Consider the following 16,452-nt stretch of genomic DNA (forward strand, 5'->3'; position numbering starts at 1 on the left):
CCCTGCCCACCTCCGTCCAGCCATATCAAGCAATTTCTCCTCTCTCCCTGGGCCCTCTCCTCCAAGCCATGTCCATCCATGCTCCTCTGTCCCCTGCCCACCTCCATCCATCCATATCCAGCAATTCTCCTCTCTCCCCTGCCCTCCTCTCCACATCAAGCAATTTCTCCTCTCTCCCTGGGCCCTGTCCTCCAATCCATGTCTATCCGTGCTCCTCTGTCCCCTGCCCACCTCCATCCAGCCATATCAAGCAATTTCTACTCTCTCCCTGGGTCCTGTCCTCCCATCCATGCTCCTCTGCCCACCTCCATCCAGCCATATCAAGCAATTTCTACTCTCTCCCTGGGCCCTGTCCTCCAATCCATGTCTATCCGTGCTCCTCTGTCCCCTGCCCACCTCCGTCCAGCCATATCAAGCAATTTCTCCTCTCTCCCTGGGCCCTCTCCTCCAAGCCATGTCCATCCATGCTCCTCTGTCCCCTGCCCACCTCCATCCAGCCATATCAAGCAATTTCTACGCTCTCCCTGGGCCCTGTCCTCCAATCCATGTCCATCCATGCTCCTCTGTCCCCTGCCCACCTCCATCCAGCCATATCAAGCAATTTCTCCTCTCTCCCTGGGCCCTGTCCTCCAATCCATGTCCATCCGTGCTCCTCTGTCCCATGCCCACCTCCATACAGCCATCTCAAGCAATTCTCCTCCCTTCCCTCCCTGTACAGCAATTTCTCCACTCTCCCTGGGCCCTGCCCTCTCCTCCCATCCAGATCCACCCATCAATGCTTCGCTCTCCCCTGCCCTCCCGCTCCCATGTCCATCTGCCCTAACTGCCCCTCTTCTCTAAATATTTTAAATTTACCTCCGTCGCAGCAGCTGAGCCTGCGCAGCTTCAGTGAAAGTGCTGCCCCCTAGCCTTCCCTTCGCTTCGCTGGTTCGTTCGTTCCCTATCAGTGTCCCGCCTTCTTCTGACATCATTTCCGCGAGGGCGGGACACTGACAGGGAACGAACGAGCGAAGCGAAGGGAAGACTAGCGGGCAGCGCTTTCACTGATGCTGCGTAGGTGGTACGGTGCTGCGACGTCGGAGGGGTAAGCGGCGCCCCCCGCCCCTGCCTGGGTGGGTGAAAACATTGGGGGTGCTCGAGCACCCACAGCACCTACGGAGTCGGCGCCTATGGCTGAGGGGAGATATGATTGAGGTCTACAAAACCCTGAGTGGTGTAGAACGAGTAGAAGTAAATTGATTTTTTTTACTCATTCCAAAAGTACAAAGACTAGGGGACACTCGAGGAAGTTACATGGAAATACTTTTAAAACAAATAAGAGGAAATATTTTTTCACTCAACTAATAGTTAAGCTCTGGAACTCTTTCCTGGAGGATACGGTAACGGTGGTTAGCATATCTGGATTTAAAAAAGGTTTGGACAAATTCCTGGAGGAAAAGTATATAGTCTGCTATTGAGACAGACATGGGAAGCAACTGCTTGCCCTGGGATTTGTAGTATGAAGTGTTGTCACAGTTTGGGTTTCTGCTATGTACTTGTGACCACCTCGCTTGGCCACTGTTTGGAAAACAAGATACTGGGCTAGATGGGCCATTGGTCTGACCCAATATGGCTACTCTTATGTTCTTTTGTTATGTAAAATGCCACCAACAATAAAGAACGACATCATGGGTGCAGCAGCCCATAGGTTTGTTTTGTTTGCTTTGAGTGAATGCATTACAGCTATGCAGGGAAGGGGAAACAGAGACTTACCAAACTGGCTTCAACTTTTTAACAGTACTCCATTCTCCTGTTTTTATCCAACATCCTTGCTTCCCTCATGATGCAGCAACTCTTTTTTTTAAAGCAATACCAGTCGACCGAGCACCGTCAGAAAAAGTAGGCTGCTTCACTAACCCTGGGGGTGGGACAGGCTGAAGAAGGCCCCTGGGTTTGGCTGAAGTTGCCTACTTTTTCTGACGGCACTGCTTTAAAAAAGTTAATTGTTGAAAGAAGAAGAGGTGCTACATTGAGGGGGGTGGTGGTGGTGGGGAGGGTTACCCGAATGAGACACAAGGAAGGAGGCAGTGGCGTTCCTAGGGGGGCGGACACCCGGGGCAGCGCCCCGCCCCCCCGGGTGCAGCACCCCCCCCCCGATGCAGCGCGGGTACACGCCGCTGGGGGGAGTGCCGCGGCGCACGCCTGCTCTGAGTTCGCTGATTCTTCGCGCGTTCACTAAAACTTCCTCTGATCCGGAACAGGAAGTAACCTGTTCCAGGGCAGAGGGAGCTGCAGCGAGCGCGCGAAGAAGTCAACGAACTCAGAGCAGGCGTGCGCCGCAGCACCCCCCAGCGGCGTGCACCCGGGGCGGGCCGCCCCCCCTTGGTACGCCACTGGAAGGAGGATGCCAAGAGGAGGCATGACGAGTCCAAATTTTGTTAAATTTTGCTACTTTAACAACTGGCTCCCAAATTTTTTTTAAAAACTACCAAACGGCTCTCATAAGCCGGTGTGAGCCAGCTCCAGCACACCACTGGATAAGGGAGAAATGGGAAGGCTGTGTCAGTCATATAATGAAAAAAGTTTAAGTTTTTCTGAGGCTGAACTGTGAGTGCTTGACTTAGGCTAATTGTATGTTGAATCAAATGTACTAGCAAAAGTCCTAGGCCTGAAAGACAAACATTCTATACATGTTATTCCTGGAATTGTGGATTTTTCCCAAGTCCATGTAGTAGTGGTTTATGGACTTGTTCTTTAGGAAACCGTCTAACCCCTTTTTAAACTCTGCTAACCGCCTTCACCACGTTCGCCAGCAACGAATTCCAGAGTTTAATTATGCATTGGGTGAAGAAATTTACTCTGATTTGTTTTAAATTTATTACACTGTAGTTTCATCGCTTGCCCCCTAGTCCTAGTATTTTCGGAAAGTGTGAACAGACGCTTCACATCCACCTGTTCCACTCCACTCATTATTGTATATACCTCTACATTGTCTCCCCTCAGCCGGCTTCCTGCTTTTAATATACCGAAAAACTTTTTGCTATGTTTTTTTGCCTCTAATGCTATCTTTTTTTCGTAATCCCTCTTGGCCTTCTTTATCTGCGCCTTGCATTTGCTTTGACACTCCTTATGCTGCTTCTTGTTATTTTCAGATGGTTCCTTCTTCCATTTTCTGAAGGCGTTTCTTTTAACCCTAATAGCTTTCTTCACCTCACTTTTCAACCATGCCAGCTGTCTTTTGGACTTCAGTCTTTCTTTTCTAATTCGCGGAATACCTCCAGGAAGGTAATTTTGAACAGCGTCCATGCCTGTTGTACAGTTTTTACCCTCTCAGTTGCCCCCCCTAAGTTTTTTTTTAACCGCTCTTCTCATTTTATCATAGTCTCCTTTTTTAAAGTTAAACGCTAACGTATTTGACTTCCTGTGTATAGTTACTTCAAGGTTGATATCAAAACTGATCATATTATGATCACTGTTATCAAGCGGCCCAGTACCATAACGTCCCTCACCAGATCATGTGCTCCACTAAGGACCAAGTCTAGAATTTTTCCTTCTCTCGTCGGCTCCTGCACCAGCTGCTCCATAAAGCTGTCCTTGATTTCATCAAGGAATTGTACCTCTCTAGCGTGTCCCGATGTTACATTTACCCAGTCTATATTTAGATAATTGAAGTCACCCATTATTATCACATTGCCCATTTTGTTTGCGTCTCTGATTTCTTTTATCATTTCTGCATCTAACCTGCTCATCCTGGTGAGGCAGACGGTAGTACACTCCTATCACCGTCCTTTTCCCTTTTATACATGGAATTTCAACCCACAATGAGAAGAACGTCTTTGCTGGGGAATTACAAATTTGTTGCCCTGTTACTTACAATGAAGAAAAAGGACTCCCACGTTGTGGATTACAAGTATCAGAGGACCTGTCACGTAGGCCTGGGATTTACAAATTTGTTACTGATACTGGGAATGGACTATTGAGCAGACCCAGTAAAAGTTTAAATTTCCCTGCCCAGACCACAGAAAATCCCACCAGAACTGTAAGTACCTGGGAAAGGGCGGGAAGAGAGTGCTGAGTCATCACGGTGGTGGTTTCCCATGTCAGCCAGGGACGAGGAGGATAGAGTACTTCAATTAATAGCATGCTGCAGAGCTTTTGGGAGCAGATTACCATTGAACAGTTAGGGCATATGACGCCACACGAGGGTGGAGGGTATACACATGGGTTGGATGCAGTGCCCTGCCCTTCAAAAGAAGAGCCTTTGCCTAGTCACGTGGGAGTTCTGGAGAATGTGATGGATGAGGTGGCGAGACGGCTAGAAAGGATGGCTCACTGTCTGCAAGTATTTGTTGAGTTGAGCATAGAGGAGAACACTGTGCTGGGGTGCATAATTTGTCCTGAATGTCCCTACCCAGAGTGAGCCTGTGCCAGTTAAACTGTGCTGCCCGGCATGTGGAACTGACTTTTGCGAGCGAGAAGGGATCAGCATGTCATCTGGCAGCATGAGCCCAGTGCCTCTCAAGGAGGGGGGATACGTGACCTGAGAGATGAAAAGTGAGAGTGGGCTAAGTCATCAGAGGGCTTGGTTGGAGGACCAGCCTTGGAGGACACCTTGGGGGAGGACCATGGGGCAGAGCCTGAGGTGCCAGTAAGTCCTGCAGCTACTGGAGATACCTTGCTGAGAGTGCCATCTGAGGGGCTACTGGGGGAGACACCCGAGTTAGAGGATGCAACTACCCTGTTGCCCACCTGGAAAGACTGGAGCAGCCCTGAACCTCTGGTGGGTTGGATCCATGGCTGGGGGCAAAGACATTGCACTGTGGATGCAGAGGTGGTCCTGGCCTGGGAGAGAGCCTCTGAGATACTGAGGAGGGCTGCACCCCTGCTGTTGAGGGGGAAGATGGAGCCCCCGACTCAGCCTCAAGAGTTCTTGCACCCTCATCTGATGGCAAAAGACCTGGAGACAGGATTACCTATGCCAGCCATGATGCTGGGCACCACCTATGTCTGGCTACTGGCGAGCTTGATGTCAGTATACTTGCAAAACTGGCTTCTGAATGGGTGGTCCATGGACTGGAGGAGGACTTCCTCCGGACCCTGCAGAACTTCACAGGGTGTTGTTGATATGGATGGACCAGCCTGGGTTGATCCCCCAGGCCCTAGAAAGGTGCTAACTTGGGGAACCAGTGTCCAACAAACTCCTCAATGGAGTCTGAATTGAGAATAGAAGAGCAGAGGTGACAAAATTTCCCAAACTTAGCAGACTTGATCACTACTTGAAGAAAGTAGCCTGGGATCTGTGGGGGCTTCCCTTCCTTTATGTCCCTCTGACCATGATGTGCCTGGTGGACATGCAGAGAGAACTGTGGTCCAAAGAAAAGATTTTTTGCTGGATGAAGACATACCCCATGTATCCTATTGAAATGGAGGATCTGGGAATGAAAGGACATATCCTGGCACAATATACCAACTGGATTGTGGGCCAGTCAGTCCAGACCCATTATATTGAGGTCATGGATGTGTACCATGACCTAAAGAATTTTGGGGTGACAAGACCACTTCAAGGCAGGGTGATGGTTCAGAAACCTGACCCCAACTAGCTGAGCTGAATACTGAGTAGTACTCAGGTCCATGGAAAACTTTTCTGTTTAACTGTTTAAAATGATGGGTTGGGTTTATGCAATAAAAATCTGTGGGGACAAATTAAAGGACATTTCTGGGACTGAGTTCTGTTGGAGTTTATGAAGTGACTGTGAAGAAGGTTAAAGATAAAGTCTGCCTGTTGCAGAGATTGCAATAAAAGTTAATTTTATTTGGAGTGCCGTGTGGTTCCTGGACTGAAAAGCGGAGTGGAACCCAGAACAGGGTCTCCCCCAGATCGCTATTCCGGACAATTGATCCACTCCCAAGCTCGACTGCATGTGTGCTGGAACTGATAAGTGAGGGGAGATTGGCCCTGAATGTAAAACTGAATTGAGATCTGTTTTGTGACCCATGGCTGGAGCTGACGCATAACCCAGCTTACATATGTAACACCCCCTCCAAGGTGTTCCCGGAATATGGTGCCGAGGGCTCACCTGACAGATGCCTCCGCTTGGGCCAGCTCTGTCATCCCCCCCCCCCCCCCCCCCCCAATTAAATATCTCTGGCACCTTGATGGCTTCACCCAAGGAGAACATCTACAAAGTGTAGAAAGAACATTATAGAGTGAAATACTTTCCCTTTCCCTCACGAACTACTTCAAAATCTCAGTCCCCAATGATCAATTCCCCATTCTGTTCTAAAACAGTGCCCTACATAGCATCAGAACAATGTGGGGAATTAACTCTGTAATGATCGATGCTAAGAACATGCAAATTTAGGTGTGCTATTAGCGTTGATCATTGGGGGACGTGTGGGAGGATTGTGCCTGGGCATGTGCTCAGCACAATCCTCCCACACTTGTTTGACAGGTCCAGGCTGTCAAAAGCCCGGACCTGTCAAACACAAGAGCTGGAGGTCTGTGGGAGCCCCCGGACCTCCCCAAAGGGAAGGCCCTGGTAGCCTAGTGCCCCCCAAGCCCCCACCCCCCTCAGACAGCGACATGGTGGACCTCCAGCTCCCCAGACACAAGAGCACAGGGGGACTGAGATCTGGTGAACCCTTAGCCCCTCTGGTGGCCCAGTGGGCAACATACCCCTACCCCCTAACAGCCCTGGTGGTCTTGCAACTTCCTCAACCCCGTACCTTTCAAAGGGGGAAGGAGTAGCACGCCCTCCTCCTTCCAGCACTGCCTCCAAAATGGCGGTGCCTAGTGCATCCTGGGATGTGCTGAGTGGGGCTTCCCTACCATATAAGGAAGAAACTCCTTTATATGGTGGGGATGCCCCAGCACACCCCAGGATGCAAAGGTAGGGTGGGAGGGGACCGCTAGACTACCAGGGTGAGTGGAGGTATGTTGCCCACCTCCAGCCCCCATGTTGCTGTTCGGGGGGGGGGGGGGGGCGCACTAGGCCACCGGTGCCTCAGCCATTGGGGGGTCTGGAGGTCCACTGGACCCCCAGGGCTGACAGTGACAGTCCAAGCTGCCTGGCTTGAACAGGGTGGAGAGGGGACAGAGCTTAACCCTAACACCAGCTCTGAGCGTTATTCTGTCTGTACTATCAGAGCGCTGTTCTCTGATCATATGGGTGGAATACTGCAGAGCTCATTTAAATCTAATTTAAATGAGTTCTGCAGTATTTCCTGCTGTGGGTTCTGTAGATCCCTCTGATCATTTGAGTGATGGTAAATGCAGGTGGTAGTGGTTTCTAGTGCCTGCATTTACATTTAATCATTGGGGCCCCAGTGAATTCCTCTGTCAAATGTTTTACCGCTTTCCCTCATCACTAAGCTCTGTCTTCCCACAACTACCTTAAAACTTCTCACACCTCTTGTCATCTGTGATCTATTCACACTTACAAAGATCACAGAAATAACACTGAAAATCCTTCACCCCTCTGTCATCTGCTCACTCTGACTGACATCATAACTCCCTCCCTGAGCCAAGGAACCATCCACAGATATTTTCATCCTCAGAAAACTCCTCCCTCTTCTTCATAGCTCCAGTTGCAGTGCTGCCAACCTCGCTTATGTCCTGCGAGTTTGGGCATGTTTTTTTAAACTAATTTTTTTTCTCAACTTGCGGGTAGCTTGTTTTTGGGCTTGTTGCAAAGAGACATACCAAGATGAGCAGAACGATTCACATACACTTCCAGTGGCGCGACCTGTCTTCACGTCTTCTCTTTGTCACTGTGGCCCTCCCATGCAGAAACAGGAAACAAGTCAGAGATGGCAGGTCACTGCTATAAACTGGCCCCAAAGAAGCAGCCCAGATTCAGGTACCTGCTCTAATCACACCTTACCATGTAATTTCACTGAGTGTCCCCTAGTTTTTGCACTTTTTTGAAAGAGTAAAAAACGAATTCATTTCTACTCGTTCTTCAACACTAAAGATTTTGTAGACCTCAATCGTATCTCCTCTTAGCCATCTTTTTTCCAAGTTGAAGAGCTCTAACCTCTTTAGCCTTTCTTCATAAGAGAGGAGTTCCATCCCCTTTATAATTTTGGTCATTCTTCTTTGAACCTTTTCTAATTACCTGAACATGTATACTCTGGAGGAAAGGAGAAATAGGGGTGATATGATACAGACGTTCAAATATTTGAAAGGTATTAATCCGCAAACGAATCTTTTCCGGAGATGCGAAGTCAGTAGAACGAGGACATGAAATGAGATTGAAGGGGGGCAGACTCAGGAAAAATGTCAGGAAGTACTTTTTCACAGAGAGAGTGGTGGATGCTTGGAATGAAAACGGTAACAGAATTCAAACATGCTTGGGATAAACATAAAGGAATCCTTTTCAGAAGGAATGTATCCTTGGGAGCTTAGCCAAGTTTAGGTGGCAGAGCCGGTGGCGGGAGGCGGGGCTAGTGGTTGGGAGGCAGGGCTAGTGCTAGGCAGACTTATACAGTCTGTGCCAGAGCCGGTGGTGGGAGGCGGGGCTGGTGGTTGGGAGGCGGAGATAGTGCTGGGCAGACTTATACGGTCTGTGCCAGAGCTGGTGGTGGGAGGTGGGACTGGTAGTTGGGAGGCGGGGATAGTGCTGGGCAGACTTATACGGTCTGTGCCAGAGCTGCTGGTGGGAGGCGGGGATAGTGCTGGCCAGACTTATACGGTCTGTGCCCTGAAGAGGTCCAATGAATCTTGGTATTCAAACCAGGTATTTGTTCTAAAGGGATTCATATCCCGAGGGGCACTTAAGTAAAAATTGCAGTGGCAGAATACCTGAAGAGGACAGGTACAAATAAAAAGTAGCACATATGAATTTATCTTGTTGGGCAGACTGGATGGACAATGCAAGTCTTTTTCTGCCGTCATCTACTATGTATATCTTTTTTGAGATATGGCAACCAGAACTGAATGCAATACTCAAGGTAAGGTCACACCATGGAGCAATACAGACGCATTATTGTATTTTCAGTCTTATTTATCATCCGTTTTCTAATCATGCCTAGCATCCTGTTTGCTTTTTTGGCTACCACTGCATACCGGGCAGAAGATTTTAGCATACTGTCTATGATGACAGCTAGATCTTTTACTTGGGTGCTCACCCCCCCTCTCCAAGGTGGACCCTAGCATCAGGTATTTATGATTTTGCTTGTTCTTCCCAATGTGAATCACTTTGCATTTGTCCACACCAGGGGCGTCACTGCTATGGGGCCATGGGGGCCAGGGCCCCCGTAGATTTGGCCCTGGACCCCCCCTACCGTCGACCGCCCCTGCCCACTCGCCGTCACCTACCTGGGCTGGCAGGGACCCCATCCTCCGCCAGCCAAAGTCTTCTTCCTTCCTTTCAGGTTTCTGAGTCTAAACAGATATTCTTCCCATGGTCTACTCATTAAGCACAGGTGAACTATTGAAGTATGGTTTACTGGCTCTACAGTTAGTATTGAGGAGCTGGGTGCCTATGCGGTCAGAAAATTAATAAGGAACGTCATGATTGCCAGACATGCAAACTGCAGACTGCAGCCAACATAGGTTAGGATAAATTGCCAGCAAGGAACCAAATTACCTCAGGTGGGCAGGCAGTCTCACTATTTAAGCCTGGTGCTTCAGCTTGCTTGTATCCCCTGACGTATCTTGCACTGGCAAACATATTTACCTCCCACACTGCCTTGGTACTAAGGTATTCTGCCACTGCAATTTTTACTTAAGTGCCCCTCGGGATATGAATCCCTTTAGAACAAATACCTGGTTTGAATACCAAGATTCATTGGACCTGAAGCAATAAGCCTGCTGACTCTGGGTAGGTCCCCTTAGGAATTTACTCTGTATGGTAAAAAAACGTCTTAACTCCTGAGCTTTCAGGGACCCAAGCATAGTGCACTGTTTCAGCTTAAGTGTAACCTGGAGGGCACTGCCACTGCTATAATTCACAAGTGAAGCCGTATCTCCTTGAAGAACAGCCATAACCAGCTCACTCTAACATAAGCGCCCCTGAGGTGTACATTTTCAGACAAAAATTGCAGCTGGGCGCTCAACCTCCCTCAGGATCAGCCATGCCCATAGGCTCCCCCTTTCACTTGTGGAGTGCATATAAGCCCCCATCCAGAGCCAGAGTAAAAATACCTTTAAGCTTGAAGGAATCAAACTTCAAGATGAAAAGTCCAGTGGTGGAGAGACAAAGGGGATTGGAGGGAAATCATACGCCTGTGTGTTAAACTTTGCCTTTGTCCTCAACTCCGAGCTGAAACTCAGCTAAGAATATTTGAAAGAATATTTCCCTGCTCAACTGGGAAAGGCTGTCCAGTTGACCCAGGAGCATCCATAACAAATCAGTTCAGAAGCTGCATGGTTAGCCTGTCACCATCTGCTGGAGACAGAGAAATAATGAACAGCTAAGGTTGCACCATGCCCTTATGGGGCAGAACTTTCAGCACTTGTTCTCTGTTTCCATCTGTTGATTGGCAGGCATAATCCATACATTCTGGACTGGTCTGTTAAGGACACTGTGAAAACAACAATATCTAAATAAAGATAACCTTGCTTTCTAATATATACCCCAGACTCAGATTTCATCATCATGCTCATTGTTGTCAAGAGATTCCAGAAACAAAACCATGTTACATCTTAAATGAAAGTCTCTCAATTGATAATGGATCTAGATCTATAAATATATTTATTATAACAAGAACTTAACAGTAAACATAAACTATGTACATTACCATCACAGATATCCCTGTTTTGTATTATTCATAGATGTGGTCAGTTTTGCTCCAGTGTGATTAGATGAATAAGCAAAGCTGGAAAAACATTAAGTGGGTGGAGCCCTGTGTAGCTGGCCAGCACCTCCTTTGGAGGCAAGAAACGCATGAACTTCTAAAATTATTCCTGCCCCAGGCAGTTAGAAAATTGTGCTCCAATCACTAGGTTCACTCCTGCATCGTTTGACATAAATATTTCATTTATCCTACTACTTACATAATTTTCTTGTGCTTATATTTTATAAAGAATAATAAATATTTAAAACAACTGCATAAAGAATGGACCTTCTCACACTCTCTGAACAGCCTTAAAATGGCTCCACAATTATTTGCCAACCAAGTAAATATTTTGTCAGCATTATAGTACAATTTTCCATTCTCAACATGTTCTTTTGTTTTGCTAATGTATGAAATTTGCTGGGCTAGTCATCTACAATGTTACTGAAGTACTGTTCTACCCAAAATATGATAAAGAAAATCAAGCATACTTGCATCTCTTACTTTCAAATTCATCTCTGCATTGTTTTGGTGTTACACACAATGCTGTTGCATAAACTTACAGCATGACATTTAGGAATGGAAAGTACGAAGATGCTATCCTGAGGCACATCAATGGAAGAAGGAAGAGCACAGGGCTAGAGAAATTCATCCTTAATTAAAATGTTATGGTGAACCTTGAATTTTTCTTGTCTTTTAAAGATGTTTGCCTTGCTGTAATTCTCTGCATTGAAGAATGCAATTTTTCCATATGACTGCTACATATGTACTAGAAATTCCACACATATCTTATAATGTGCATTAACTTAAACCAAAGCCTTTTTTTCATGAAGAACTTGTTTTCATAACTGTATATCAGGCAAGCTATTTCTTACTTTAAATAAAGTAACTGTGCTGTAAGACTTCCAGAATCTTCCCTTGGAAATCACTTAAAAAACAGTCTTAAAAATGGAAGGATTGCAGTTAAGAGCTGGATACAAATGTTATCCCTAATGAGGCTGTGAAGCAAGATTGTAGGCAATGAATGTTCAAAAAGTCCTTTCCCAAGGAGCAGAAACCCTGGTTGTCATATTCCAAATGCTACAGTATGCCATGGTGCAGTATCTTGCTGGGTTGAGGTATGTTGTACATTTTTTTTCCTGGTGTATTTCCCAATATGCAGCATGTCCATATGACAACATGGTCTGTGCAGAAATCTTGTAAACCTTACAGCCTTCAGTGAAAGGTACTAGCTTAAACATGTCTAAAAAGTTAAAGAGATTTAACAAAATGTCTCTGAAATCTTCAAGGCTTTATACAGAATTACAGAGAAAGTCCCATTGAGTTTGATTTCTAGATAAAATTGAGGAGAAAGCAGAGAAATTACACGCACACACATGACCCTGTCACCGTCAGATATCATATAGAATTTCATGAGTGTGGTGGTCTATTTTTATTTCTTTCTTTTGCTTTTGCAGACAGTAATGTACTAGAGACCTAGAAAATTCATGGGAATCTGCTGGAAGACTGACATTTCAATCTAAGTCTCCTGCCAGCCGCATCTCACTTGCTGTTATTGAAAAGTAGGTGCTTGTTAAAACAAATATAGGAATCAAGGTGGCAAAGACACTTTGATTACCTCCTTTCAAATAGTTCAATGCTTACTTTGTACTCATAAAACTAATCTGCCCGGTCACTTGTCATGTACACTCCCTAGAGCAACACGCAGATCCTCTCTCTGCCCCAAAGACCCAAGTTAAAAAAATAAGGGAAATGCTATTGCACCCAGGTTGTTAATAACAAGTGCCACTAAAGCATTGTTAAGTTATACTATTATATACAGAAGAGAGACATTTGCTCCTTTTCACCAAAAGGTGAGAATGATTTTCTACATTCAATGTAGATGGTATTCAAAAACTTTATACAGCAAGATGTTCATGTTTGTTTTTTTAAATTCTCTTCTTGTGAAAGATTTCAATGTTAAAGCAGGTCAAAAACCAGTTCTGCAAATGGGGTCCCATAAGGTCAACCACTTTGAATGTACTTTTTGATGACTACACATCCATGTCGGAACACCGGGCAAGGCATGTTTGATAGAAGGATCCAGCTGTTTGTCTTTGGATCATAGGACTCCATATTTCCAAGGGCTGGCCCCTCACTGCTAACAATCCCACCAGTAGCGTAGATTTTTCCATCAAGGACCACAGCACTACCAAACAATAAAAAAAAAAAAATCAAACATTATAAACAATTTCAGCTTAGCACAATCTGAATTCATTTCTGCTGAACAATTTACAGGTCCAAGAATTAAGGATGTGCACAATGAAAAACAAATCTCCACTCACATTTGGTTGAATTGGCATTTTCCCCAAATTTAACATTTTTTTTTTGTTCATCTCAAACACTTAGGTTAATTAAAAAAAAATTCAACACAGAAATCAACTTTATACACAATTATTCACAGGTTAATACACATGAATAATCTGAATGGCGACAATTAGAAAATATTTTTCTTAGAAGTCTTTGCATTTTTATTATAAAGCTGGTTTGCTTGTTGCCTTTCATCCAAACCAGCAACCAATATATTCAAGGACAGCACTTCAGAAACATTGGGCCACATCAGGACTGAAAAACCTAGCAGCACAGTTTGCTCTGGCTATAATACAGAATCACCTTTCCTCTTTCCTTTAGAATCTAACACGATCACCCAATTATAATCAGGGATCCATGATATATATCTATATATATATAATTCTCACCTCCAACGTTCTGTGCCAGGGACCGTGGCTCCATGGTCTGCTAGGCACCATCAGTGACGTCCCATCTCGTGCCCTTCCCACCGAGTTCAACACTCTCCCCCCCTCCGCGTAACGGACCCTCCCGCGCGCACACTAAACGCCTTCAAAGAAACACAACAAAACCGTTGACCAGACAGGACGAGGGAGCCAGCCTGCCTGAACGACAGAGGGAGCCATAATGCCTTGCCGCCCAGCTAACAAGAATACCGCCGCCCTCCCGAACCTGCCGCCCAGCTGACCCGAATACCGCCGCCCCAAACCGCCCTATCGCAATAACAAAAAAAAAAAAACACGTGAAGAGATAGCCGCCCTACCAGCGCATCAGCAGGGGACGTCGACCATAAGGCAACCTTTAAGCAGGCCGTGCCCGAAGCTACAGCAAACTGCAGACTTCTCTGCACGAAGCTGATGGAAAAACTTGGCTAACAGCAGGTAAACTTAAGGGAGGGAGGGGTCAGGAACTTGAGGGAGAGGAGGGGAGGGAGGGAGGGAGGGAGAGGAGGGGATGGAGGGAGGGCCTGGAACTTGAAGGGGAGACATGGCAGACAAAGACATGGAGAAGGGGGGGAAAGTACAGAACAGGAGGGAAGGGGAGAGGACAAATGTTGCACATGGATGGATGGAGGGCATGGGAAAAAGAGTACAATTGCTGGACTAAAAAAAGGAACGGGGGGGGGGGGGGGGGGGGGGGAACGACCCTGCACCTTGGACAGAAGGAAGGGGTCATGCACAGACACACACTCTCACACACACAGTCTTTCACTCTTTGTGTGTCACTGTGACACACACTCTCTGAAACACACACACACACACACACTCTGTCTGTCACACACACACTCTCACACACACACATACACTCTGTTTCACTGCCCACCCCTGTGCTCCTGCAAGGGCTTGCTGGAAGGAGAAGGATATGGAGACAAACCCACACCCACATACTCTGTCACACACTATCTCTGTGTCACACACACACACACACGCGCTCTCTCTCAAACGCAACCAGTCTTTCACTCTGTCTCACTGTCACACACACACTCTCACACAGACACACACCAACGTCCTAATGTGCCTGGGACCGTGGCTCCCTCGGCTTGGAGGTGGTCTGCTAGCACCCGTTTCCTTTCAAACGGAAACGGGCAAGAAGGAGGGAGCGAGGGAGGGACCCTGAAGGAGGGAGGGGCACAAACCTGAAAGGCGGAGGGAGGGGGGCCACGCTGGAACTGGGAGGGGAGAAGGAGGAGGAAAAGGAGGGGGGGGAGGAGGAGGGAAGGGGGTGAGGGGGGCCCTGCCGCACACTCTCATTCTCACACACACACTGACACACAAACAGTCTCATTCTAGGTCACACACCCGCACATTCACTCTGGCTCTCACTCTCACACACACTCTCTCAAACATACACACTTCCCAGGAAAACCTTGCTAGCGCCCGTTTCATTTGTTCCAGAAACGGGCCTTTTTTACTAGTATCTATATATTATATACTAGTAAAAAAGGCCCGTTTCTGACACAAATGAAATGGGCGCTAGCAAGGTTTTCCTCGGAGTGTGTATGTTTGAGAGAGTGTGTGTGTCAGAGTGACTGTGTGAGAGAGATAGAGTGAATGTGTGAGCGTGTGTGTATGACAGAGAGAGAGTGTGGGTGCGAGTGTGTGAGAGAGTGCGAGACAGAGTGTGAGAGTAAGTGTGCGATACACAGACTCTCTGTGAGACCAAGAGAGTGTATGAGATCGAGAGAGTGTTTGAGAGTGACTGTGTGACACATAGATAGTGAATGTGATACAGTGTGAGACAGAGTGTATGAGAGACAGTGTGTGGGAGTGAGAAAGACACTGACTGTGAGAGAGAGAGAGAGAGAGAGAGAGTGTGTGAGAGAGAGAGATACCTCCCCCCTCCCTCTCTGGTTTCAGGACCCCCTCCCTCTCAGGTCTCAGGACCCCCTCCATCCCCCTCTCAGGTCTCAGGACCCCCTCCCAATGTCTTCCCTCTTTCTTTCTGCATCCTTCCATCCAGTGTCTCCTTTTTTTTCCATACCCTTCCATCCAGCATCTTCCCTCTTTCTCTCCCCATCCTTCCACCCATCTACCCTCTCTCCTGATCCTTCCATCTAATGTCTCTCTCCCCCTCCGTCTATCCAGTGTCTATCTCTCTACCCTTTTCTGTTCAGTGTCCCTTCTCTCTCCACATACTTCCAGTCTCTCCCCTTTCTCTCTGCATCCATTCATCCATCTCCCCCTTTCTCTCCCCATCCTTCCATCGTGTCTTTCTCTCCCCATCCTTCCACCTGTTTTCCCTCTTTCTCTCCCCATCCTTCATCCGTCTACCCCCATCCCGTGTCTCTCTCTCTATCCCCTTCTTTCCATCCAGGCCCGCCCACCCAACACAGACCTGCCAAGTCTCCCATGAAACACGCGGCACCAGCTCCCATTTCCGGCCACTGCTGCCTCTCCTGTTGAGCAGCAGTGACTGGTACAAAAACAAAAAGAGCTATTTAAAGCACCAAAAATGTTTTTAAAAAGCAAGCGCGGCACCGCAGGCAGACATCATGCATTGGCTGTAGGCTCTGCAGCTGCTCCTCTCGCCTCTCATGTCGCTGCGCTCCTCTGGGGTCTGCTCCAGGGGAAGTGACGTGAGAGGCGAGAGGAGCGGCTGCAGAGCTGACAGGCAATGCCTGATGGCTGCCTGCAGTGCTGCGCTTGCTTTTTAAAAGCATTTGGTGCTTTAATTAGCTCTTTTTTGTTTTTGTAGCGGCCGCTGCTGCTCAACAGGAGAAGCAGCAATGGCCGGAAATGGGAGCTGGCGCCGCGTGTTTCGCGGGAGACTTGGCAGGTCTGTTGGGTGGGTGGGTGGGACTGGAGGAAAAGTAGCTGGGCCTGGGTGGTGACCTCGGGGGGGGGGGGGGGAGTGGAGGGGAGGAGC

The 16,452-nt window shown here is 47.5% G+C and overlaps 1 protein-coding gene across 1 annotated transcript in view; it reads right to left on the reverse strand.

Moving 5' to 3' along the window:
• Positions 1-10,727: 10,727 nt before the first annotated feature.
• KLHL29 (kelch like family member 29) overlaps positions 10,728-16,452 on the reverse strand; it is a 915,027-nt gene continuing 909,302 nt past the window's right edge. Inside the window, exon 15 of the mRNA XM_030195140.1 lies at positions 10,728-12,946. Within this exon, the coding sequence (XP_030051000.1) occupies positions 12,763-12,946 (184 nt within the window). The 3' untranslated portion in view covers positions 10,728-12,762. The remainder of the gene's footprint in view (positions 12,947-16,452) is intronic.

Source organism: Microcaecilia unicolor, chromosome 3, assembly GCF_901765095.1.
Source record: "Microcaecilia unicolor chromosome 3, aMicUni1.1, whole genome shotgun sequence".
Classification (NCBI taxonomy): Eukaryota; Metazoa; Chordata; class Amphibia; order Gymnophiona; family Siphonopidae; genus Microcaecilia; species Microcaecilia unicolor.